Genomic DNA, 26,174 nt, shown 5'->3' with positions numbered 1-26,174 from the left:
TTCTTTCTTAGTGAGAGGATTGAGCGAAGTGAGCTTCAATGTGTTTTCTCCCAAGAGCTGAGCTCTAAGTCGAAAAGCATTCCGACCCAGGCTTGAGTCATGGAGTCCCTTTCTGTTTAATTTCTAATTTATGCTGAACAAACAATTGCTTTGCCTCAATCCCTCCATGCCAGTCAAAAATCAAACTGATGTGTCTTGAAAAATTCTTATTGGGCTACACAAACTGTTACATAACCTGTGCTGACAGAGATCAGATAAATATCAGCACAGACAGAGTAAGCAGGATTTCCTACCCTATTTAGATAGAAGAACAAACACAGTGTCCAGGACACAAGAACATGTACCCATAACAGCGTAGTTAAGCCCTAGAACAGGTTGTCAGAAATGTTAAGGAGCCTCCATTCACAGAAACTTGAAACTTGGCTGCCCCTGAGCAAACAGATCTGACTTTGAAGTGAGTCCTGAACTGAGCAGGGGTCTGGACCAGAAATCTTAAGAGATCCCTTCCGACTTCAGTGTTCCTACGATTCCATGTACATTGACATATAAATGGGAAGTTAACCTTGTGAAAAAAAATAGACAAGTATGTAAATCATGACTACCACAAACATTCATAAAGATGTTAACAGCTTTTATTTCACTGGTGCAAGGCCCATGTGTCATCCACCACTCACCAACATCAAAACAGAACATCATCTTCTCTAAAACAGTTTCAGAAAATTCAAAACAAAGTAACAGTGTCTATAATAAACTTTATACAATACTGTAAATCACTTAGTTTGTGTCATCCAAACAAGAACAAATCAGTTTCTAGCATACATGGCTTTGTTTTTTAAAAAAAAAAAAAAATACCAGCACAACTCCAATACATGCCTCACACCTGGAAATGTGTAACATCATTCCATGACATTGATAGCTGTTCGTGCTTAGAACTAGTCATCAATTCACCCTACCAATATCATAAAATACAAAATGATATGAAAAACCTACATTTACAAAGTGCAGTCCCAATCCTGCAATCTAATCATTTTGGGCAGGTACTTGCATCCATTCCAACTCCCCTGAAGGCAATGTGGTTTTTAGTGCTCCAGTGCTAAAGATTTGATTGCAGAATTGGGGCACAAGTGGGAAAGGTTTAAGTCTTTCCACAAGCAGTAGAACACTGCTTTATTCTTCTAGATTCAGTTTCAGTAGTATTTGCACAGCCTCCTAAACTGAGACTTACCTATTTTCAATTACGTCACATTTAGGAAGAAAGAAGGATAGGCTTTAAAGTAGTCAGCAGAGAAATGGCTTTTTACTGAAATGACCTGGGGCTGTAAGTTGTGCTTCAGTGCACGGCGGTGATCCAAACGCTTCCATGAGTTAACCACATCTTACTTCGGTATTTACACTATCTGCTGCCTTCCTCTGCATTACGTCAGTTTCTTCACCAGCCAGATACCAGAAATCTTCTTTTCCTTAGAGGAGCATTATGACATAACTCCAAAAACAGGATTATGACGACAAATACTAGGGCCATACTCTTCATAGTCTTTCTTGGTGTGACATACTTGGAAAAACTCTGGCTATGAAAATATAAAACAAATCCCCTCAAAAGCATAAGAGTATATCAAGTAGAAACATGAAGAAATAAACTAGTGCCTTAACATTTTTTTTAGATTACAGCTTTATGATGGGTTATTCCATTTTTTAATTAGAATGAAATATTAGGATATGAATACAATTAATCAAAAACAGTTTGTCTAGACAGAAGAGTGCTTTTAAACACAGCAATAAGAAATCCCATTTTGAAGACACAAATTGCTCCCATTTTCCTCTGTCTGCTTCTCTCTTGCATTTAAGAACATTGATTTGGATCGTATATTTCTGATGTCCTAACTAATCTCTGGTGCTGCCTTCAAAAGTAAAGGGACTATATTACAACTATCATGTAAAAACTTCTTCAGAATTATGTCAAGTCATGATATCCTTACTCAAGTAAAGCTCCCACTTGCCCTATACAAATTGTACTGAGATAAAAGTTGGGTAAGGATTGCAGAATGTGACAGTTTAGACTGTCACAATAAAAAGGTTTAAAACTCAGTACCCAGGTCAAATATAGCCAGAGGACAACATGCAATTAAAAAAAAAAGTTAAGAATAATTTTGATAGAGACTTACTGTTGAAGCCAGCATGGAACCGCCGAACCAAACTGCATAACGCTGCATGTGATGTGTTATCACTTGAACTTCAACTGGTTTGGGCTAAGAAAAACAGTTCATGTTTAGTTGGTTTACATTTTCTGGCAAGATCCTTACAAACTGAAAATGCTCAGACCCAGACATCTTCACCCCTCCATTCACATCACTGTCTTACACTTATTACTCAGTCTGCCACGTTACCTAGGAGACCAAGTCATAAACCTCTTCATAATTAGTATGCTGAGGGACACAACAGTTAAAACCCTCTTGCCTACTGCTAAGATCACGTCTCTCCTAGAAGGAAAACTATAAATGCTCTTAGGGACTGCTCACAGTAACATTAAGATTCCTGTAAAGCCACTGCAAGGCTACCAACATATTTAAAAACACATACATATATACTACTCATTTTACAACACTGTATTTTCACTAGTGAGGTGAAAATTTTGAACTTATTTCTTTCACTACTCATGTTATTAATACACTTGAAATGCTTACTTTTATCCGACCACCACTGAGTTCTTCACTAAGTCGCAATCTCGCATCCACTACTCTTTTCAAATCCCTTTGCAGTCGTCGTCCAAAGTCCCTGAACATCGTGGATCCTCCCGAGAGGACCACATTCTGTGCAGAAATAAAACAGACTTTCTTTAATCTATCTTCAAGCAAGTTTCCCAAAAGCCAACACTGCAAAGGTAAATATTTCAATCTTAACATCATTAGGAAGATGACAAGCTACAGAGAACACCTTAAGCATTGCTCAATTTCCAGAGGAGGTCCATGGTCCTCTACCTTGTTGTTTCAGAGCAGAACCAAAAGCCTCCTAGCCTCGACTGGTCCTTGGATTCTAAAGAGGAGTTTTAGAATGTCCCATCCTTAATTCTGATAATGCAGGGTCGTAGACTAACACAGAAATCATTTCAAAGGTAGGGAGATTCAAAACAAAGAACATAACATCGGTGGCAGCTAAAATGCATTTCATTATCAGTAAAATGATCTGTGACAAACCCACTTGCATGCCATTGCGTACTGCTGCAACTGCGAACCAATCAGTGCTTACTAAAACCACTCAAGTTCCTTGGGGACATGTTTCTAAGGGATACAAGTGAGATCAAGAGTTTATTGTGCACAGGTCAAAGGATTACCCCTCAGTAATAGTTTTTTTTACACTACAGATCAAGACTGTGCACATAATGAAAGAATCTCTGAACCACCGTTTTCAGCCAGGAAGCCTACACACAGATCTAACGAGTCAAAGACATGCATAATAAGCATTCACACTTGCAGCATGCTGAAGTAACTGTTTGGATTTTAAGCAACATCTAAGAAGGAAAATCTTGTTTGTAACTTGTAAAGTGAGAAAAAAGCTGCTTGTTTATTCATTAAAAAAAAAAGTCTGCACATCATAAAAATGCATTACAGGAGGAAAAACTCATTTCTTCACATCTTCAGATTATCTACAGTATAAAAGAGTGCATAACAAGGCAGGTATACTTAAAAGAAAAGCACACATGCCCATAACTTACTGAAACATTTCCCAAAAAAAAAGAGAAGAACAGTGAAGAGGAAAGGAGCCATATGTATAAGCAGGAGCCAGAAACCACAGCTGGTCCTAAAATTAAAGCAGGCGGGAGTTTCCCCCTGCTTCCCCCCATACACAAGAACATCTCTTCCTCTGTCTCAAAGTGGTCACACACTCCACATGGGAAAAGAAAACTGCCAAGGGGGAAAAAAAACCCAACAACCAACCAGAGTGATGAAATAGCAATTAAAAAGATGCCATCAGAAAATATTACCTGGACACAATGAAGTTGGCAAAGATGGTGAAGGCAACACTTCTATTCAAAGCAAATGAAACTTAAGTATACTCCAGAAAGTGGACAATGCTACCACCAAAAATAGATTTCAGAATAGACCTGATAATAATTGTCTCAATACATCTGAGACCAACTCATGCAACTACCAAGTTAGCAGTAACACTGGGAGGATCTTTTATCATTCCAGGGTTAGAAGCTAAGATGTTACACCCTGCACAGATTTATTCAAGTACTTCTACACATTGAAAGAAATTTAACAACAATACTGGACAAGGAGAACAGAAGCACACTTGTTAAAAAGGTGAGTGATCTCATTATCACATACCTGCACAAGCTAGGCCAAGCAGAATTTTTGCTATAAATAACTAGGTGACACCAACTGCTTTTATAAGATGGTTAATTACACATCACAGCTCCCCTGCTTTCTGCACTTCTTGTTAGCACTGGGCCAAATCTGCAACAACTCTTTAGCAGAAGATTGCTCAGGTATGGGCTTCCAGTAAGTTATCACAACTCAGCAGCTCAGTCTTCTGCACGGAGGTCAGGAGCCAAGGAGTCCTCACTCAGAATGCAGAATCCACACACACATTTCCCATCCCTCAAACACACCCACCACTTACAAAGGATCCAATGCAGGCCAGAAAAGACTGCCAGATCAAAAACAAAACAAAAAAAAAATGCACCACACACACAAACAGCCACCAACCCCCCCAAAAAACAACCAAGAAACCACACCCCACAGCAAATACCTTCTCTAGAATAACTGACTGTAACACAACACAGTAATTCCAGTAACTACTTAATGAAAAATGTAACAACAAAGCCTGCTAAATACATCTGTGGAGAAGGCTTACTAGGGATGTTTGGGTTTTCAGCCTGCCTGGGAATTCTCTGGCCTCCCAGAAAAAGACATCAAGGAAGTTAGGATTTAAGTATCTGTTTCCAACTGATTCCGTTAAACAAGATTTCTTCTGATCTTGTTCTGCACAAACACACTTCCACTGGTTTAATAGCTCTAAGCAGACCACAGGTTTCATAGCTAACACTGATTATCATAGCACCTGACAGAAAAAAGCTACAGATGATTTTTACCTTTATAGCTGATTGAAAACCTGTTTCAAAATAATGTATTCCCTCAGAAGAAATTGATGAAGATCTTCCACACACCTGAAAAAGCTAACCACAACAAGTACACAATGAAAGTGGGCCATTTCTAGAAGAAAACCAGGGGTGAACACCAATTACCTCAGAGGGCTGTCAAGAAATTTCTCACTTCTCATCCATAGCCTTTGCTGCTCTTACGAACTCCAGGATATTGAGTTTCTCCCCACACCATTTCTGGATTATGCCTGTACAGTGCAATGCTGCAGAGATATGAGGCTACCTAATGAAACCACCCAGTTACAATAAAAAGAAATCTATCTAAATAAAGTTTATATAAAAATTCCAAAAAGTTAAATTAGCTTCTGCAGAACTCAACGCTACCAACCACAAGGTGCTGAACTGGTTTGTGCATCTTTACATTGTGCCTTGTAACATGGTACAAGCACACTCTCAGCTGGACACTTTGGACTTGGCAGCACCAAACTGAGAAGCGTCCCCTGCTTTTCTGGTAAATACAAGCTTCAGCAACACATCCCAGTTCCCATTCCTTCCAAACAACAGCCTAAATTAAAGTTGTTTAACATGACACAACCACACCAGAGACAAGTAACAACAGCCATATGACCGTAAATAAAAATTATTATGGGGAAAAACTGGAATGTTCACAAGCTGAAGCCAAGCACTTCACAAGCAAGTGAATCAATTCAGCAACATGCCTCTACAGGGCAATATCTGTCAACATTGTATGGGAAGTATAAGGAGAAATATTATACATATCAAACAACAAATACATTACTAAATAGTAAATGTATTGTGAGAAACACTTTTTAAAAAAAGTTTGCCTTTTATTGATGGAGAAACAATTTCTGTTTCTTTAAAATCATTCTTTTCAATACTCATTTAACAGTTCAAGTAACAGCAAAAGATTTCAGCATGACTTATGGTTCTGCTGTTCTGCAGAAATGTGTCTGCACTCAGACACAAAAGTAACCACAAAACACTGCAGATGTATTGAGCTACTGTTAAAGCTAGCCCAGATACTGTTATAAATTTAATTACAGCTGTGATAGGAATAAACAGGGCTTCTCAGTACTCCCGTGCTACACTAACAGTGCTAAACACTTGGCGCTTACATGAGAGGTAGCAGGAATATATGATACAGATCTAACGGCTTGGTGGTCTCTCCACAGAGCTTCCCTGCTCTGTACTTAGTAACTAATAGCAAACGTTGTCATTTTGCTGAAGCACAGGTAAGCAAAAGCCAGCTGAACTCTTCCGCTTGAGGATACCTACAATTTCAGAGAGGAAAGGCAAGAACAGGGTTGATACGGGAAATCAACTGGGAACCATCAGACTGTATTTCTCCCCGCAGCTCGCAGATGTCCAGCCGGATGCCGCGCAGCAGTCTGACAGCGCCATCTACACACCGCTCAGCGCATGTGAAGCTGTTTTCACACAATTTACCAGCAATTCAAGTTAGAAGTCACGTTAAGGGGATGTTTACCACCCTTTCAGTGTCCCGAACCCCAGATCTCCCCAAGCTCTGAGGATGGCTTGTTATGAGCTGGGCAGTCAACAGTTTAACCTTTTGAGAGAACGCCAAGACAAGTGTCATCCAAAGCTTAATCGTATCAGCAAACTCAAGTTCACTATTGTCCACAATAACGACACACCCAGCTAAAAAGTCATCTTCTTAAGGAAAATAGCCAATACCGTTAAACTCCTGTCTCCATGCTGTAGAGGACTAGTCGTGCAGTTTTGCAGAAACTGCAAATTGACTGTCCAGGCTCCGATGACTCGTGGTGTCTCAAAACATTCCAGTTGTAGATAAGAAGATTGGCAAGGAATGCGCCAAAGGCCTTACTAACAATGGACTCAATCGACGAGGCTCTGATAAGGCGAAGCCTCGAAGCCTCCTGATGTCCAGTTGCAGATAAGAAGATGGTGAGGAATGCGCTGAAGGCCTTACTCCATGGACTGGCAAAACCCCTGCTGAGTAAGGCCATCAACGATGAACAGCAAACCCCTGTTGAGTCTATGGATGGACTCAGTCTTGCTCTTACAACAAAGTAGCAAACTGGTGCCAAGCAAGGCCCTGCCTCTGCCTATAAAAGGTGAATAAGCAAAGAGAAGGACCACCTGAGGACTCCTGAGATGCTGACAGACTGATCAGCAACACCCCCCCCCCAAGATGTTGACGCTTTTCTCCAAGGATCCAAAGAGTGGTGAAAACTTTTCTCTCTCTTTTCTCTTTTTTCTTTCTTTTTCTCTTCAAGTATCTCTTGATCTCTCTCTCTGGCACATATGGCAACACCTTGTAAGTTTTATGCCAGCTCCTTTTGGTATGCCAACTCCTTTTGGGGCTTGTTTGGCAAGTTTTCTGTAGGTTGTTTATTTTAATATTGAAAAGTGATTGCAAGTTTTGTGAGCGGCTGCGGGTTTCTTAGTATTGTTGGAGATTATGCTGTCGTTATCACATTGCTGTGAGATTTTGTGTTGTTGGCAGTTGGTAGTGTTGTCATGGATTGTCTCTACCAAGTGATTTTCCTTTTCCCTTGATTCTGTTGTATACCCCACATTTTCCCTTTTCCCTAAACAATTATATGCATTAAAATTATAAGCCAGTACGCAATTCTTTGGTGCCGTCTCACCTTAACTTGCCCCAAGGGAATAGAACCCCCGCGAACCCCACTCGTCCCACCCAGGGTGGTTCTATGAGCTGGGTCGCGACACATGCACTTCTGTTTCCACTGAAAACCTGGATGATTTATCTATAATAAAACACCACACTTGACAATACACTACAGTCCCCACCTTGTGCAATGTTTTCAACTTAAGAAGCTACCTTAAAAGTTTTGATATCAGGGATGTTACAATTTGAGCTGTCATTATTTGAATCATGAATATTTAAACATGCCTGGCTAGGATCTTTCAGAGATATTTCTGACAGAATTTACCTGGTTTCAAATGTCACTTATCTTAAATTCTTTCATTCATATATTTGTGCCAAAAAACACAGCAGAGAAAAGCTGAAAGAAATCAATTGTTGGGACAGCCAGTGACCCTACACTTACGCACTTTCTCTTGGCAGAAGTTACAGACCTCAGTAGTGTCAATACTGTTCTCATCTCCTGTTAATATCTAAACTCTGGAAGGATCTGGGATGGGGAAAAAGGAAGAAGTGGAGTAAGAGCAACAGTTTCTGAACCTGTTACCAAAAAAAAGAAATACTGTTTATTAGAACATCAAGCAGTTTTTAAAACTTCTGAAAGCCCTTTGCCCACCTTTAAAGTTGTTATATTACTAGGTGACTTAAATTCAGCTACTCTTTTTGACACTAAGTGCCAAAACTCATGCCCTAATTGAAAAACGTTAGGACAAATTTCAGAGCATTTCCAGGTTGAAAAGAGGTTTTTAATTAGCAACTAGTATTGAAAACATCCAACACTAGCACCTGTTGTGGCTATATCACAGAGGAGATGTTTCCCACCTATGCACACTGAGCATACGTTAGTTACACTGTGTTTAGTAGTATGCTCATAGTAACCTGAAATCTGGGGGAAGGACCATGTTTTTCGGTGGACCACAGTCCCCATCATGCCACTGCTCTCTTCCTCTTCTCTGCATTTCTGTGATATCAGTTATACTATATATTTATCTAAATATGAGAAAAGTATAAGGAAAGGTTGTTGAATAATACTAAGAAAAAAAGGAAGCTAAAGAATTCTCCAAAAAATAGAACTAGACAAACCATACACCATTCTTCCCAAAGAATGCCATGAGTGATGCAATGCCTCACTGAGCCCCACAAAAGCATCATCGCATTTCTAGCTGCCTTCAGGACAGGCCATTTTTCAATAGAATTCAACACACAGGAATAAGCAACATAGCAAGGATGCCAGATTATTTCAGCCATTTGGTAAAATCCAAAATTACTCCTCTATCATTTCCCATGAGCACTCACTTTAAATTTCATTCTGCTTTCTGAAGATTTGGGTTTGTAAAAAAAAAAAAATAAAAAAAATTCCCTTATTTCTTCAAATTTCAGTGCAAGTCCCTTGGTTCCAAACCCACCAGCCTACCAATCTTCCACTTCAGCAGAAAGCAGCTCATACCAAACAATTCAGAACTGTCAACTCTGTGTCAGAGACACAGAATAAGAATATAAATCAATTCTTCCAAGCAATCACATTAAGATGGCATCATCAAGGCAATTAAAAGAGAGCACTGCTGGCAACCATTGTACAAATAAAAAGGCTGCATCATGTGTGAAAGAACATTTGTGCCTGGTATTGAATAGCTACAGGCTACGGGATCTGGCTGAAGAAGTCAGTCTAATGAAGGTCCTGCTGCTCCAAACACCAACATAAGGTAAGATAAGTGGCCTCATAAGAGAGATGTTGACCAGACTGGGAAACAGGGATACTGGCAATAAAACTAAAAAAGAGAAATACCATAGGACACCAAAAGATGGGTTGTGAACCAATGTTTCAAAGGCTACATACCACATATAATCTGCAAGAATGGTACTTGCACAATTTTAATAGTTACAAATTATCTTGAGATATGACTTAGAATGCGCATTAAGTTCCAACTAATAGGTGAAGAATACGGCCACCTTTTACATGACCAAGACAACTTCTCCATGCTATTACTCTATACTGTTATTTCCAAAAGGGCACTGCTGCTGCACAAGCAGAAAACAATCAGGACACATAGAACGTGCTTCCAATATAAAGAGAGCTTGCCATAGGCTATGCCTGTCAGTACCTTCCTTCTCATTTCCTAATGAATCAGTGACAGTGATTGAAAGTACTCTCTGGACTATACCCTGGACAAATTTAAGCAGGCCTAATTATTGTCTCCTGAAAGATTTTAAGTCTTTATGTACTTTAATATTGGGCTCATTACCTCACTAAAATTGCAGACGGTGAGCAGATACAAGCTAAGATGACGACAAAAAAAATAAATCTGTTTATCTGAAACCACTGCTTAATAAAGCAGGGGGCAGAAGGGCGGCTGAGACCATGATGTAACCCTTAAAATGGGCAAAAGCCAAAGAACTTCATGGACAAGAATTCACGTTACAAGTGTCAGATACAAATAACAACCCTCTGCCTCAGTTCCCTGGAGACAATACTTACCTATGTATCAAACTGCTGTTACAGATAACCCTTCTTTCAGAAATAAAATGCAGCAAATATCAAGTACTCTTGATTCAGAAGTGGCACTTTGTTTAACTGGAACTTTATTGCTATTCAAAGTTCACATTTCTCGTAGTGGGGGAAGTGGTAGCTATGTATATGTTTCATGATAATGGTGTTGATATTTAGTCTTCAAACAAATTAAGTTAATCCTACAATAGAAAGACCATACCTTATATAATGGACGCCGGACATCAATGGGACAGTTCTGTATAACTTCATCAACTACATCCGAAATGGATTCCATGAAATCAGGATTAGCAAACTAAAATGAAAGAGAACAGATGTTAGATATTTCCTCCCAGGAATGAAGAAACAAAAAGGCAGTAGTGAGACTGTAGAGAGATTTTGTAATAGCACTTTTAAAGGGAGTGGGTGGGAATTAAAGTCATTATTACACCTGCTCACCAATTACTCTACATTTTAAGAAATTTACTTCTGTAGAAGTGAAAAGAGAATTCCTTTTTCTGCAGAGAAATTCTCTTCCTTGGTCATAAATTCAACATTTACAATTTGTGCACTATGGGCCTCCAACAATGCAAACATCAACAGAGTAAGTAATGTAAACTTCGGCATTTATAAATACTAGAGCCTGTTTTCTCACATTAGCAACTTTCTTGGACTAATGGTGATTTTCCACTTACAACTTAACATGAGCTTCAAGAAAAAAACAGAACAGTTCACAGCCTAGGTTTTGCTCTTTCAGATATTAAACTTTGAGAAACTAAATGAATTATCAATAAATAAGTAATAATATATTATTATAGATATATTATTATATACATTTTAAACTTTCACAAAAGTGCAGAAACTATTTGGGATTTACACCCTAAACAAGATGAAGCGTCTAAATGAATGAATAACAAGAGCCAAAACACAACAAGTGTACATTGAACTGAAAGAGAAATTAGCAAAGGAAGTTGGCTTGGAGATCAGGAGCCATAAGAATGATGTGAAAAATCCACAAATATTCAAGTGAATTTTCCATAGTAAGAATTAATCATGCAAGAAGCTAAAACATGAAGCCACATAAATTAAAAGAGAAGAAGTGGTGTTTCTTCCCACAGAGAGTTCTCGTCTGAATGAACTAGTCTGAAAACTTCTCCTGAGCTCTCCATAAAGATATTGATAAAACAGCAGGTCAAAAGGAATAAGTAGAAGTGAGAGTTATGACATCCAAAGCAGAGTATAACATGCTCCCAGAACAGGGACAAGAGAACTGTCATGTGAAATTGCAATCTGCTGGCAATACTGTATGGCTGGAGAATAACAAGCAAAATACGTAATTTAAAAAGTGGAGAAATAATCTGGGTAACTACAAACCCCAAAGCCTAACTTCAAGAGTATTAAAGACTTCAGAACAAATTTTGTAAACTGAAAAAATAGGAAAAGATTATAAATCAGCTTTAACAAAGGCAGCTTTTACCTAGCTAACTTGATACCCTTTGAAGTGAGGAGTTAAAGTCCAGCAAGAAATTCTCTTTGGATGCAGTACACATCATCTAGTGTGTTTTTCTTGTCTAGAAAGTCAGTTCAGGTGTTTTTCTTTTTTTCAATAGAGAGCCAAGAAACTATCAAGAAATGAAGAAAATGGAAATTAGTCCTTTTTTCTGTTCCTAACAGTCTTTGAAAGGACTATGGAAAGAGGAGTTACTAAAATGATGTCTGACATGGGATTCAATGCCTCTCTGTAGGATCACATGGGTAAACAGCAGGGAGGAGAAACTACTTAGCCCTGAGGTCTAATGTTGGCACAAGACCAGATGGCTATAAACTGACCACAAACAGATTAAGGCTGGAATTTATACAAAAGGTGAGAAAATGAGGTTTCTTAATATTCTTCGGATAGGAGGAGGGGAGATAAAGGAAAATTTCACCAGTGTTCAGGTGGATCTGATTAAATCTTTTAATAGTATTACAGGTTACGGGTGCCTGCAATAAACTCAATGGAGTGTATAGGAATGGAGAGGACCTTCTCTGCTATGCTGTAACATATTAAAACTTAACTCTTTCATTTCCCACAATACCCTGAAGCTCACTCAAATTGAACTACCAAAAACCAGACAGACTAGGTATTGTAATATTTCACAGAATTGTACACTTTACTTATGACAACAGCAACACAGACTTCAATGGACTTCCCTCAAGGACAACTTTAGCATCCATACTTTATACACTGACTCAGTATCAACAGAGAAGGTACGCAAATGCCAGTGTCCATGACTGAAAATATTATCACTGCAATGCTACTCACGTTTTTCTGTGCTTATGTTACATAGGACTGTACAGTGCCTGCAGTCAGCAGACTTACCGGTATCTTACTTCCACATGATGGCGCACTGGCATTAAAAATGACAGTACCTCCCTTCCCTGCCCCCCTCCATCCTCTTCAATCAAATAGTAAAGTTTCAGTAACTCAATATTGCTAGTCCCTATTCTTACCTCAGGATGAAAGAAAATTTCAGGTCCAAGAAACCTCTCATAACCAACATCTATAACAAACTTGGTTTTGTTGATTGCATTGATGCCAGTATACTGTTTGATCCATTTTCGTGGATCTCCGTCGTACTTTGCAAATTCTTTCACTATGTCAGGGCAAATGTAACAGTATTTCTCCTGTTAAGAGATACCATGCATTAAAAGTTCCCAAAGTAAGTATTCTAGCATTGAATTAAAGTGTAACACAAACAGAAAACAAAAATAGGTGAGCATTATTACAGATGGAGCTGTTCAACAGAGGTTCTCACCCAAATGACTACTGAAGACTCAGCCCTACAAGACGATGCACACAGCATAGTTGTTTCAGTAAGATTTCACAGACTCATCTAGATTAGTCTCAAAATGAAAACATCACAACCATCAGGTCTGTGATAAAGAAGTTCAGTGGCGAGCTCTCGTTGCAAGATCAGATCCACACAATCACCCTACCGACATTACATATATCTTTTTTCATTAAATTAAAAAGCAAATTTTAAACAAATCTAAAGCTTAAGATGCTAATTTGCAGAACATATTCACTCCAAACAGTCTAGCATGAAGATTTTCTTCCTCTGTCTCCTTCCCCCGCACTTGATTGGATAAAACACCAGAAGCTTGTGTAATTACAATACACTGCCTACATTTGCATTTTTAAGAGAGTCACTGGCAATTTGTTAAAGACAAAAAAATAGCTCAGAGAATTTCATTTATGTACCAAGAGATAAAGAAGAGTGTACCTTTATGGCTTTTGCTGTCTCCAGAGATTGTTCAGGAGGAATTCCCACCTCCCTTTCCCTTAGGAGTTGCTGAATAAAGTAAGTAATATCTCTACCTGCAATAGGAATATGTTTGATGCAACTTCCAATTACATAGCCTTCTGCCTATGTAAGAGGAGAGGAAAAAAATATTTAGGAAAAAACCTACTGTGTCCCAAAAAATTAAGAGCAAAACTAACATTCATTTTATAATTGCTTTGATTTTTATTTAAAAGTAACATCTTGAAACTGTAAAAATACAGCCTTTCACACATGAAGAAAAAACTGAGACCAGGTTAATACCAAAATACAAGATGAAGTTGAAGAGAATCAAATTTTCATTTCTAAAATAAAGTAACATCTTGAAACTGTAAAAATACAGCCTTTCACACACGAAGAAAAAACTGAGACCAGGTTAATACCAAAATACAAGATGAAGAGAATCAAATTTTCACTTCTAAAATAACTGATCACTGAAGCATACTACATGCTTCAGAAATATACAAAATTACATCAACAGAACATGTCAGCATGCACAGATAATTCTATATTTTTAACGTCCTAACATAACTGAGCCGTTTGAGATTGACTGTGTCTATGAATGTGCATTTATACAAGCTTGTAGTTGTTTCCACACAGAGTTCACTGACTTCTAAAATACAATAAAATCATACCAAAAGTACATATTGTGAGCTATATTAAGCAATCAAAATGCAGGACATGAAAAAAGTTCGGACATTTATTGTCAGATATTGGTGGCATGCAGGAGATCCAAAATCATGGTAAGCATTAATGTTAAACAGAACTAAGGCATCACAGTAAGGGAAGATAAAGTTTTACACAGAAATAGCCTTTAAAAGATGGCCTGACGTTTCCTTACTGCAACTTTCCTACAGTCTGCAAGCTAAATTAATTGCATAAATAAGTTCACATAAAAAAAATACATATTTTTTTGAAACAATCATACGGGACGAAAAAAATCCCAAACAATGAAGCAACACAAAGAATTTAAAAAGAAAGATTAGCTCGACACTTCTTATTTAAACCTATAGTAAACAAACCCTGTACTTGTCCAAACCATTGATAATTTCAAACTGCATCCTGCTACATACCACAGGAATTACGTGGGTCACTCCATCACCACTATCAATGACAATTCCAGTCAAAGTACGTTCTCCAACCTGCCGTGATGTCCAAGAGGCAGCTAAGGCCAAAACTGCCTACATGAGAAAGAGTTTATACTTAGAAGCAGGCAGTGTGCTAATTCACAGTTTCAGAAAACACTGTCTCAAACATTTTAGACATGTGCATACAGAAGATTACACACACTGCAGCTATACTGTACTTTATAAAGTACACATTCACATTGTTCACCTGAACAGCAATGTAAAGTCCTGGTATGTTAAATGATTCAAACATGATTTCCGCAAGATACTCTCTGTTTTCTGGTGTGTTCAGCGGAGGCTCTGTCTGCAAAAAAAAAAAAAAGTTTTGAAAATCACCTCAGAGTCCTAACGCTTCATGCGTTTATTAGCTTGGTATGGTAATCAAACTTCTAAAATTCTCAGTGAACTCAAAAGAGATAATTTCAAACATAATTTAGTTTCAATAAAGTGATTGAAGCTTTTTAAAAACGAAATCCAACTTGCAGTAGCCTGTATCCCAAAATGAACAGAATTTAGTTATAATGCAACTTTACAGATTACTTTGCTCCTGCCCCACCCCTGGTTGCTGAAGATAAAATACAGAGAAAAATCCTCCAACAGACAACAGAGCCACTTGTGCTTGGAACATCATTTAGTTTTCCTCTTACAAAAATATTTTCTTACCCAGCCTCATTAACTCACCATTAAAAAATAGTGATCCTCAGGTTCAGCTCGTAGGTATTTAAAAATGACCTGCTCCATGAATCTCTCCATGAGGTCCCAGTCCTCAACAATACCATGTCGTATAGGCCACTGAAGCAAGAAAACTTTTCAACACTCTAGACCATACAAGGGTAAACAAACGCAGAAACAGGAACAGCCCAAGTCCCCAAACCCTTACATCTTCTGCAAGAATGCAGACACCTCATCTAATGGTCACCTTATAAAGTCCTCCATTCTAATTTTAATTTAGAGGCACTATTTGAAGTTATCTCCTGCTCCCAGGTACTTCAGATTGAGATTCTAACTTGGATGACTAGAAGCCAGAATCCAGGTTCTATTCCTAATACTACTATTGCTCTATTGCAGCACTGTGTTTTAAGCTTTTTGTATCACTTTTATAATTTATAAAAGTTGAGAATCATACTTGGCTTCAATATGCCTTCAATCTATAAAAAGAAACAAAGACCATATAGGCTATATATTTTTCAACGAAAATTCTGGCAGGCATAGTGTTTACATTTTGTTCAATGTTAAGAACACAGCTGACATTTAAGTAACACAGTAGGATGTATAAAATACGATTTTTTTCCACATAATTCATAAGCCAGTAACACTTTGTAAGTACAAGAAGTCCTTTACTAGGGTATGGAAAATATGATTCACAGAAAAGCTGCATTGAAGACAGCCCTCTACAAAACAATTGTGACATTCCCTGAAGCAAAAGCATCCAACACATTCTCCAGTTCATATGCCACATTAAGAGGATACACTTTTAGCAAGAATTTAAAGATTCAGTGTTTATGACTATGGGAATAGCTAATAATTTTGAAAACCGAGCAGTTACACAGTATCAATGGATATTTACAAAAAGGTTCAAGCACCAATCACACAGGACAGCACTAGCAAAGCAAACATTCAAAAAAAAGGTAAGCCACAATGAAATCATGCTGTTTTAAAAAAGTAACAAAAATAATTTACAAAGCGCAAATGTGTGTTTTAAATGGCTATCAAAAAGTTCTAGAACATTAAATAATAATAAAAAATGTGAAACTTTGGAAACACTTCTTAAAAATACTCAATGCTTACCTTTGTAGCATAGGTAGGTTTATCTATGGCTTCATCTCCTATGAAAAAGTCCAGATCATCAACACCTTTCATGACCCTCCTCTGAGCCTGGTCACCTACTTTGGCTGATTCTCGGATTGCAATACCTTAAAATAAAACCCAAACAAGTCTAAACAAAATTGAAACAGCTAAATACCAAGCAATGAGTATTTATTTAAAGATTCTTTTCCAGAAATAAAAATTGGGATATAGAAAGTACAGTTTCCAGAAAGCAGAAATTATGCAAGCAATGTATTGACAAGGCAATATAGCAAAGTTCATTCTCACTGCGTCATGCAGGATTCCAGTCACCCATCCCTCATGAATGCAAATAATAACTCAGAGAATATTAAAAATGTATTTTGTTACAGACTACAGCAGTCACTAAACCTGTGCAAGTACAGCATTCCACTGGAGATATTCTTTAAGCCAGTAAGCAACACAATTTTCTGAGTTTCATCTCTGAGAATGAAGACACAGAGCCCAGGAGAACAAGAAAATAAACTATGTACTTCAGAAATAAGTATTGGAGTCATTATCTCTGTTGGTGAGAAGGAAGAAGGGAGGATGGGAGAAATCAATTTGCAGTGCTACAAAGAAATCTTTGGAGACACTTATGCTTCCCATTAGCAGGCTGCAACTATCACTAAAATTATTAGATGATGGCTGCTATAGGCAAGAAGATGAGACAGCAAAAAAAAACCCCAAATCTGGGGCAAGCTATAAATAAAAATGGAATAAAGTACTCTTAAAACTAACCTTATTTATATACAGTTTTCTTTTAATAGGTCATAATTAGGACCCAAATAACATACAAGTAGAAAATGCAGAGCAGACAGGCATCATCGACAAATGCACCAAATACTATCAGCACCAAAAATTACTGGCAGGCAAACTATTCTTTTGGAAACACATCTAAGCCCCAACGAGTTTATAGTTTTATAAAACAGGATTTATAACAAATTCACAGGAAACTCTTGCTATCACACTTCTTTAATGTAAGACATTTAAATATTTACCAGTGGTTTATGTTTGAATGTTTTACAATACTTAAAATAGTTAGACTACAACCAGTACTGCAGCTACATCTGGTAAAGAGCATGTCCCCCACCACCTCTTTGGCCCCTGATTACCATTATTATTTCCTTATCTTTATACCTTCTACTTTAAGTAGCTACAAACCAGTCTAGATATTAATAAGTAATTAATTGACAAACTTCTCAAAAGTAAAAGGCAGTGTTTAACATAACGGGAGATAGCCATGAGATAATAGATACCATTACAGACGTAAAAACATATATAGCATTTGAGAGAAACTATTAAGACAACAATTAAAATTAAGAACACCAGCAGGGCATAACACTTTAAACAAGTTTAACATACAAAAAAAAAAAAAGAGTAAACCTGCTCAACAAAAGCATGTTAAATGGGCAAAACTATTTTAATTGGTAAACACACACCCAAAAAGAATATTTTCTAACAGTAGCTTTTTTTTTTTTAATATTAAACTGTCTACAGTCCCAGACAATGTAAATAAGGCAGACACCACCTGCACTTTAGTACTTAATTTGATTGGAAGCCTTCCCCAGATTATCTGGGCAGTAACCATGGTGTCAGGTAGACAGGAGGTAAATTGCATTCTATCTACTCAAGAGTCCTGGCAGAAAAATAATGGAGATAAAAAGGAAATTGGACTGGAGTTCTCTTCATCTTTGTCATAGCAACCAAGAGCTGACTTAATGAGCAACAGTCCTAGCTAACTGCAAACAAGGAGTTCTGTGTAGCTACACTCTAGCCAAAGACGCTAAAGCAATGAGTATCACTTCCCAGATGGACAGGACAACTATGAAGGCTGAGCTGGGAGTCGGGAAGCACGTCATTTACTCACAAAAGTGCTCAGCCATAGCAGCGTATATTAGAATTTGGAGGGACAAAAGATTACTCACATGATGGGATAATGAACTGAGGTTCTGTATTTCCTGCATAGCCAAGTTTTGTGTACCTAGAAAAGGAATGATCACAAGGTCATTAGATTCACTTAGATTAAAAAAAAAAAAAAAATACTTTCAATTCACTACACTTCAAGAAGTCAAGGCCAAACAATTGTATACCACACGTACATTTTATGGGTTATGCTTTCAACTGTCATCCTGCTGAGAAGAAAACTCTGAAATGGTAAATATTTTAAGTATTATTTATTCTTCAGACACCTTCAGTTTACAAATTTTGTTTGTGTGTTTTCCAAACCACGAAATCTGAAAACTCAGCTCTTACTTTCTCCATCTTGTTGACCAACTCTGACAAAAGATGGGCAGGCCACATTCTACCCTTTGGCACAACAGGGCTGTGCAGCTCTTGCCTTTCAGAAAGCTACCGTGACCAAAGGTGTCATTAGACTTTTCATATTTATTTAATACTGTCAAACATAAGAAAAAATTGCGTGGCTTAAGTACAAACCACAGTTCACAAGTCCAGTTTTAATCCCGATACAATTCCCTTCCAAGCCTTGCAGAAACCACTCCCTTTGTCATAGGCATAGTGTGTGTATGTAGTAATATATACATACTACACCAAAGTAAGCATGCATTGATAAAATGCTTTAGAAATGGGCAGCAGATGGTATGAAGCACTGTCCTTCTCTTTCAATATACATCTAATATCTATTTCAGCAAGGAAGCAGTCAAGACAAAAAAGAAAATGGTAACTTGGGGAAGAAAAAAAAAAAGAAAAAGAATTTTCGCACTGTCTAAAATTTCTGCATGGTGTTACTGGCTGCAAGCTGGTTTAAGTCTTCAGCAACTAGAGAAAATTAATATCCCAGACTATGAAAAACAGCTCTAATTCCTAGGAAAAAAACTCCACAATGCCAAAGCAGTTTCCAAAAAAAAAAAAAGTATAAAAACCCAACAAAACTAATTGAATGGGTCCAGAGACTGAAGTCTTTAATAGTGTTATTAGATTGGAAAAGCAGCACAATACCATGATTTGAAGGAAATTAGCATTATTCACATCCATTTTTACCACAAAAACCTAGAGCCATGACATTCTTAAATGAGGCCAGTCACAATCTAGGTCCTGAAGTGAGTTTAGGGTCTTTGTCTACAGCCTGTTCTCAATATTTGCAAAAAATATTAAGCCATGGCTAAAGCAGACGGTTGCTTCTTCATTAAGAACTTAAACAGTAAGTTCCCCTTTATGGAGTATCTGGTATAAAAACACTCATTAAGAGTCACTTTGCTTAAATAAAGGAATTAAATCAAAACTGAATTAGCAATGAACTTGGAATTTAAATATTATATTTTGAACATCTCTTCAAAGCTACAGCTTCACCAGACTTCAAATAATAGTTAAAAAAGACATTTTCCCCAAGGCTAAAAAGACAAGGATTGCATTTTGGGGGCAAGGGTTTGCTGCATTTTTAATCATCATTATATAGGCAGATGCTTTCAGTCTAACCCAAAATGTTTATGCATACTTTCTGTGGTTCTCAAAAAACATAATCAGGACATTAAATTAGACTGATTTGTAAAGAAGGCTATTACTGGTAAGAATTCTTTTTATGATTATTATTGCATAGTTTCTTCACATTTTAGAATGTGGCTTACCCAGGGAATATTGTTAAAACATAACAAGCAACAACAGGAGTTACACTGGAATTTAAGACACATTACAGGATACTTCCTCTTCATTTCTCTCTCTGAAATGAGTTTTGCTCAAATACACATAGTGAGGACCAAGAAAATCGTTTTTCGATTCAACAGACCTAGCTCTAAGACTTAGAAACAGCAATCAGGCAGAAACCTCACAAAAACAGCCCTTCAAGCCCCAGTAACAAAACCAAAGTAAAATTTATATGTATGCTGTATATACCTAAGCGTGCAAATAAGTGTATCTTTTTTATACGTTTTAAATGTGTGTGTGCATGCATATGTATATATATAAAATTAAAAGGTTCCTGCAATATAACCAGAACTCATTTCTTAAACTAAACTCTGGCCAAGAGGCGAGTTCAGTTTGCCATCTTTTCCCCCTCTACACACATGTTAAACTCACACCCACCCCCAGTATTAAAAAGAACACACCCCCTAAAAGTCAGCTTGGGCTATCGGTCTGCAACAGCTTTACCTTCCCTCTCAAGTAGGGATCAGATGCCCCTACTAGAATAACTTACAAAGTTACCAAAAGCCTAGAGTTCAATATTTTACCAATTTATTTTTTCAATAGCTGAATTAACCCCAGTTGAAACTATGAGGTAAGCTTGTTTCTCAGTATCAGTGAAAAATAGTTCTCTTCAGATAACACATCTCACAGAATATAACATCTGGAAATATTTCTTTGACATGTCATTAATCCATGAAGGATTAATACTAGAACTAGGAGAAAACTAAATTCTCAGTTGAAGCAAGGAAGTGAAAAAAAAAAATGCTGTTCCAAAAAAAAAAAAAAGAAATCTATTTAGGATCAAACAAGAGACGGACTTGGACAAGTAGGTGTATTTCAGGTGTTCTGACAAAACCAAGTGGAAGGGCAACTCAAACTACTCTCAAAACCACTGAGGAAGAGAAGGAAAAGAGATGATGCCATTGTGCTGCCCTTTCTTATCCAGTAGCCTACTCACTCAGGACATGGCAGCCTTTGTCCCAGATTTTTCTTCTGCCCAGCAGGATCCAAACACAGTCCACTTTCCAAAGCCATACCCAAGAGTACATTAAAGTGTTTGGGTGACCCACTTCCAAGGCCTCCTACAGAGATTATTCCCTTTTATACAAGATATTTAAATTTTTGCTGACCTGAAAGGCTCTGGACTTAAACAGTTAGAGACGCTACCTGGTCTCCAGTCCCTTCTCCAATGAATATTTAAGCATCTAAAACATGGTTTTCTTTCTCCTAGGTTACAGCCTAGCAGACTAATGGTCTTGTGATCTGTAATTACACAGACAGCTGTAGGGAATGTGTAGATAATCAGTATTCCAATGTAATTTCATTAAAAGTAGCAGATTTATTGCAAGTGAGATATGAACCTACTGGAAACTCTCCAAAACACAGCATACTGGAGGCTGCGTTAAAGACTGGTAGAAGACTGACCCAATAGACTAAGGCTATTTCCTGCAAGGGAATTTGAAGGGACTACTCATATTAAAAAAAAAAAATCACTGGAAGTTATATATTGTTAAAACAAGCAGTTTTGAAAAGTAGTGTTGTCTCCTACATACTATTTTCCCCACATGATTAGTTAGTACACAAATTTGCTTCTCACCCCACCACTGAGGAGACTGGGGGTGTACAAGAAGTTGGGAGAGGACACAGCTGGGACAGCTGAGCCCAGCTGACCAAAGGGATGTTTCATACCAGATGATGTCATGCTCAGCATATATACCCAGGGAAGAAGAAGGAAGGGGGGAATATTTGGAGTCATGGCGTTTCTTCCCAAATCACTGTTATGCTTGATGGAGCCCTAATTTCCTAGAGATGGCTGAACACCTGCCTGCCAATGGGAAGTAGTGAATGAATTCCTTGTTTTGCTTTGCTTGTGTGTGTGGCTTTTGCTTTACCTATTAAACTGTCTTCATCTCAACCCAAGAGTTTTCTCACTTTTACCCTTCTGATACTCACACAGGGGAGTAAGCAAGCGGCTGTGTGGGGCTCAGTTGCCAGCTGGAGTTAAACCACAACACACGGAAAGACAGAAAAACTTAGACTAAAAAATGACTGCAAAGATATACAAATGGACTGAATGTGGAAGCAGATGCTACACTCTCAACCACTTTAAAGCGCAGAGAAATTTTATATTTTGGAAAATTCTTACTAAAGAATGAGAACAATATAATTTAGGCATTAAAAAAAACACACACTCAAGGGGTTGGTTCATCCATCTCAAAATACAAGACATCCAATTTTTCTCTGGACGAGTACGCAAAAGACCAAAGCCCAGCTTTGAACATTTTAGTATCTCCTCAATTTCTATTGCTTTTTGGCCCAGCTCTTTAAAACAATGTGTTACATCCACCAAAAAAAAAAAAAAAAGAAAAAGAAAAACAAAAACCAAAAAAAACCAACACTGAAAATATAGAAAATATAGATAGGAAGTGACTGAAAACAGCAAACTGCTTTAAGAAAGTCCTGTAAACAAACAAAAAACCTCTGTAAAAAGAACACTTTCCCTGACAGCTAGGATGCTAAATAACTAACAGTTACTACTGCCAGAACACCTGTGATGCCATGCTGCCGTAAACAGACTGTATTATCGTTATTACAAATGTGCCTGAGAAACTCGCAACACAAGTTCTCCATAGAGATGTGGAACAGCACTTCTGAAATGAAGGAGAATGTGATGAAGGAATGGGAATGAAGAAAGAATGGGTGAAGGAAGAAATATGAAACAGAAAACATCTTATGTCTGCTCAATTCTCAATTTACCCAAGAGCACCAGCAGCCTCTATGAGAATAAAGTATATATTAGAGCCATCGCCTTCTGAGAGAGTCTAGCACTTCACAGGACTGAGGCCTGTCATTATAAACAACAGTTAATTAACTCCGGCTCCTTAGACCCAGAAGAGCAATTACAGTAACACCTGTTCACAAGTCTCACGCGTAAACAGCGGAGGTAACACTTGGCTAAATCAACACATTGAGCATCAGAAATATAGTAAGGGGGGCAAAAATGTTAATGTATTCTGAGGTTCCAGCTATCTTTAATATGCCAACAACAACAAAAAAAAACCTTAAGCTTCAAGTTTTAAGACAAGTCCACCTCACTTCTCCCAAAAATCAAGTATTTACCTTAAGCTCATCAGTAAGACTTTGCCAAAATAATTTTTCTTTAGTAAAAGAAAAATTGAGTGACATCAGTAAAATACACCAAAAATAGAAATATTCTCAGTATCTGCAAATGCACACATTGAAGAGGAGAGACGTATTTTAAGACATCTTTGTTTCACACACCCACCTACTAGCATTCTGATGTCCCACAGCTAAATGCCAGTTAATAAAACTGGCTATGAAGTTTAAAACTACTTAGAACAGCAACACCAGAAAGGCCTGGTAGTCCTAAGAAACTAAAAATAGCATGCCCTTTTCCACAAAAAGACCGACAGCAATGCGTAAACTGATCACGAGGAAAACCCCATGCAAAGAAACTGAAAATGTAGTGCATCAAAGTTGAAGTAGGACAAGTCATTTGCAAATACTAATGGAAATGACGATAGCAAATTATTTCCACTTTCTGCAAATTGTCATAAACCGTTCACTCTCTATTTCTAAAGGAAGTTCAAGTCATCTATCCAATAGAGAAAAGGAATCTTATTCTATCCTGCTATGACAATATGCTTCTCACTGAAGGTCTGTACCTATTTTCTATACACTTGTGGGTTTTTTTGAGAAATTCCAGCATTTTACAGGACTGAGGCCTATGGCTGCCAACAGGCCCCTTAAGTGCAGAACAACAACAGAAAGAGTTTTTCACAAACTTCTTAAATCCCCTTACAAGAAAATAAGATAGATTAGCGCCTGGACAAAGCACCTCATTCAGTACCAGAGATGTAAGTAGAAAAGTGTGTTTTATATACAGAATGTTCCACAGAGCATGTCGGCATATACCTTTTCCTTTCCGCTATGCTCTTCCAAGCTTTTAATCTGAAAGCTTTTTCATGAATAATTTGAATGAATTGTTTGAAGCTTGTAACCCAAAGTAGATTCATTCTAACAATAAGAAGGTTTTCAGCCCACACAGAGGAAAATTCCAGAGACTGCGTATCTGAGTCAAGCTACTTCTGGCTGCTTTGGTTCAGACTCTTCTTTCTTCTTGAATTCTGCAAGATAACATCTCAAATTCAATAATCTCATTGCTGAAGGCTTACACATTTCAGTTCCCTGCAGCAAAGCCAAGCAGAAGTCCCATCAGCAGAAACACTATGCTGTCTCATATGAATTAAGATTATTTGGAGGCATGGAAATGCAAAGTTGCATCATTTGGGGACTATATAAGCCCTTCCTGAAACAAACTGATATACAGGCCCACACACACAAACTCCATCAGTTTTTCTCAGACAAGCACTAAATACATTTTAGAAATTCAGCTTAAATTATTATTTCTCTGAAAGGACACAATAAATTGTTTTATGTCCTTATTTATTTTGTACAACTGTTGGTCAGCAATTATCTACTGCTAGTGCAACACTGGAATCACTCCACAATCTGAGAGCAAAGGAGGTCTCCTGCAAGAGACAGACATTTCACTTAACACATTTTCTGGATTTTGTAGTTTATATTGTAGCCTCTCTAAAGGATCTACCTAGAGCTCGCATTCCTCTCCTTGAAAAACTCTTCAAAACTGTCAAGTAATACTCCTTTAACAATAACAGTTCTGTAGAGAACAGATACTTAAAATATCTTCAGCAAATAAATAGAAGAAACCTGGGAAACTATCAAGGAGTAGCTAATGCACAGGCAGAATTATACGCAAGATGGAACCCTGTCTCTATTCTACTCCAAAGTTTCCAGCTGTGTACTCCAGTATTCTCCATTGAGGGGACAGAAATGATTGCTGGTAAGATAAGGTATAAACAGAAACAGAGCAAGAGACTCTTACAAGTTTTATGACAGTTGAATAAAGATGTATTTCAAAACATGAAACACTTTTTCAGGAGAAGGCTATATGACACCACATCATGGGAAAGCGCTTCTTCTGGCTATCTAGGGGTTTCAGTTTTTTGTTTGGTTGGTTTTGGGGTCGGTTTTATTTAAGATGGCTTAGTTTTGGAAATTTTAAAGCTAACTTTCCAAGTATGAAATAAATTAAAATAGTGCTGCAAATTCCATGCAGAGGAAAGGCCTATTTTACAATACATTGATGCAATCAATGACACTGACGCACAGCCCAACAAGTAAAGTTATTGTCTGAATAGTTACTCATGGACCAGTGTCTCCTCTCTTCAAAGCTGTCCATAACTGTTGAGCAAAAGGAAAGATATTAGCAAGAGCACACCACACATTCAGTATCACTTTCATTAGAGCTCCTTCTGACACCTCCCATTCCTGAAGCACAGCAGAACTGGTCTATCTGACGATGAACGGGTCTGCTCTAGCCACAGACAGGTAGGAAAAACCTGTTTCTGAAACACCTCCTGAGAACAGCCTCAGCAATTTACGTTCATTTCAGTCCTCAAAGACGTGAGTTACAAAACTTGCGGTTTGGCTAAATACAGAATAAATCTCACACTGATTTGACAAAGGCGAAGAAGGGATGACCTAATGACCAAGAAACAGTTCTAGTACAAGACAGCCAGCTCTCAGGCCATTGCTGGTTGGAGGTAATACCTGGAAAGGTTCAAGAAGACGTACATGCCATCCAGAGACACAGCCAGACGCAGTCCAGGAAGGCCACTGCAGCCCGGGTGCATGAAGGAGACACCACAGCCCAGCAAACACACCTCCCCTGCCTCTGGGCCACAGTCAGCACTGGTGGGTAGCTCCCAGGCAAAGCAAACTCGTCCCCTCTCTCCAGGCAGTCCTTTCACATAACCCATCCCCAATTTTAGCACTTTAATCATACAATAGTTTCAAGTCAGAAAACACGAACACAAATTGGACCCAAGAGGAGGCAAAGGCACGTGAAAACACATTATCCCCGGGGGCCACAGGCCCGACTCCCAACGGGGAGGAA

At 37.9% G+C, this 26,174-nt stretch overlaps 1 protein-coding gene across 1 annotated transcript; it reads right to left on the bottom strand.

Moving 5' to 3' along the window:
* Positions 1-610: 610 nt before the first annotated feature.
* On the bottom strand, positions 611-26,037 carry LOC104461482 (actin-related protein 3B). The gene is made up of 12 exons (XM_010073103.1): positions 25,829-26,037; positions 18,460-18,515; positions 16,496-16,620; positions 15,389-15,499; positions 14,916-15,011; positions 14,654-14,761; positions 13,524-13,667; positions 12,751-12,924; positions 10,481-10,573; positions 2,682-2,807; positions 2,163-2,246; positions 611-1,568 (listed from the first exon to the last, which is right to left on the bottom strand). Exons 1-12 carry the CDS (start codon positions 26,035-26,037, stop codon positions 1,473-1,475), a joined length of 1,422 nt encoding a protein of 473 aa, XP_010071405.1. The 3' UTR covers positions 611-1,472.
* Positions 26,038-26,174: the final 137 nt, after the last annotated feature.

The sequence above is a fragment of the Pterocles gutturalis genome, unplaced genomic scaffold (genome assembly GCF_000699245.1).
Source record: "Pterocles gutturalis isolate BGI_N339 unplaced genomic scaffold, ASM69924v1 scaffold2362, whole genome shotgun sequence".
NCBI lineage: Eukaryota > Metazoa > Chordata > Aves > Pterocliformes > Pteroclidae > Pterocles > Pterocles gutturalis.
The sequence above is the reverse complement of the archived record's forward strand: the minus strand, read 5'-3'. Positions and strand labels throughout refer to the sequence as shown.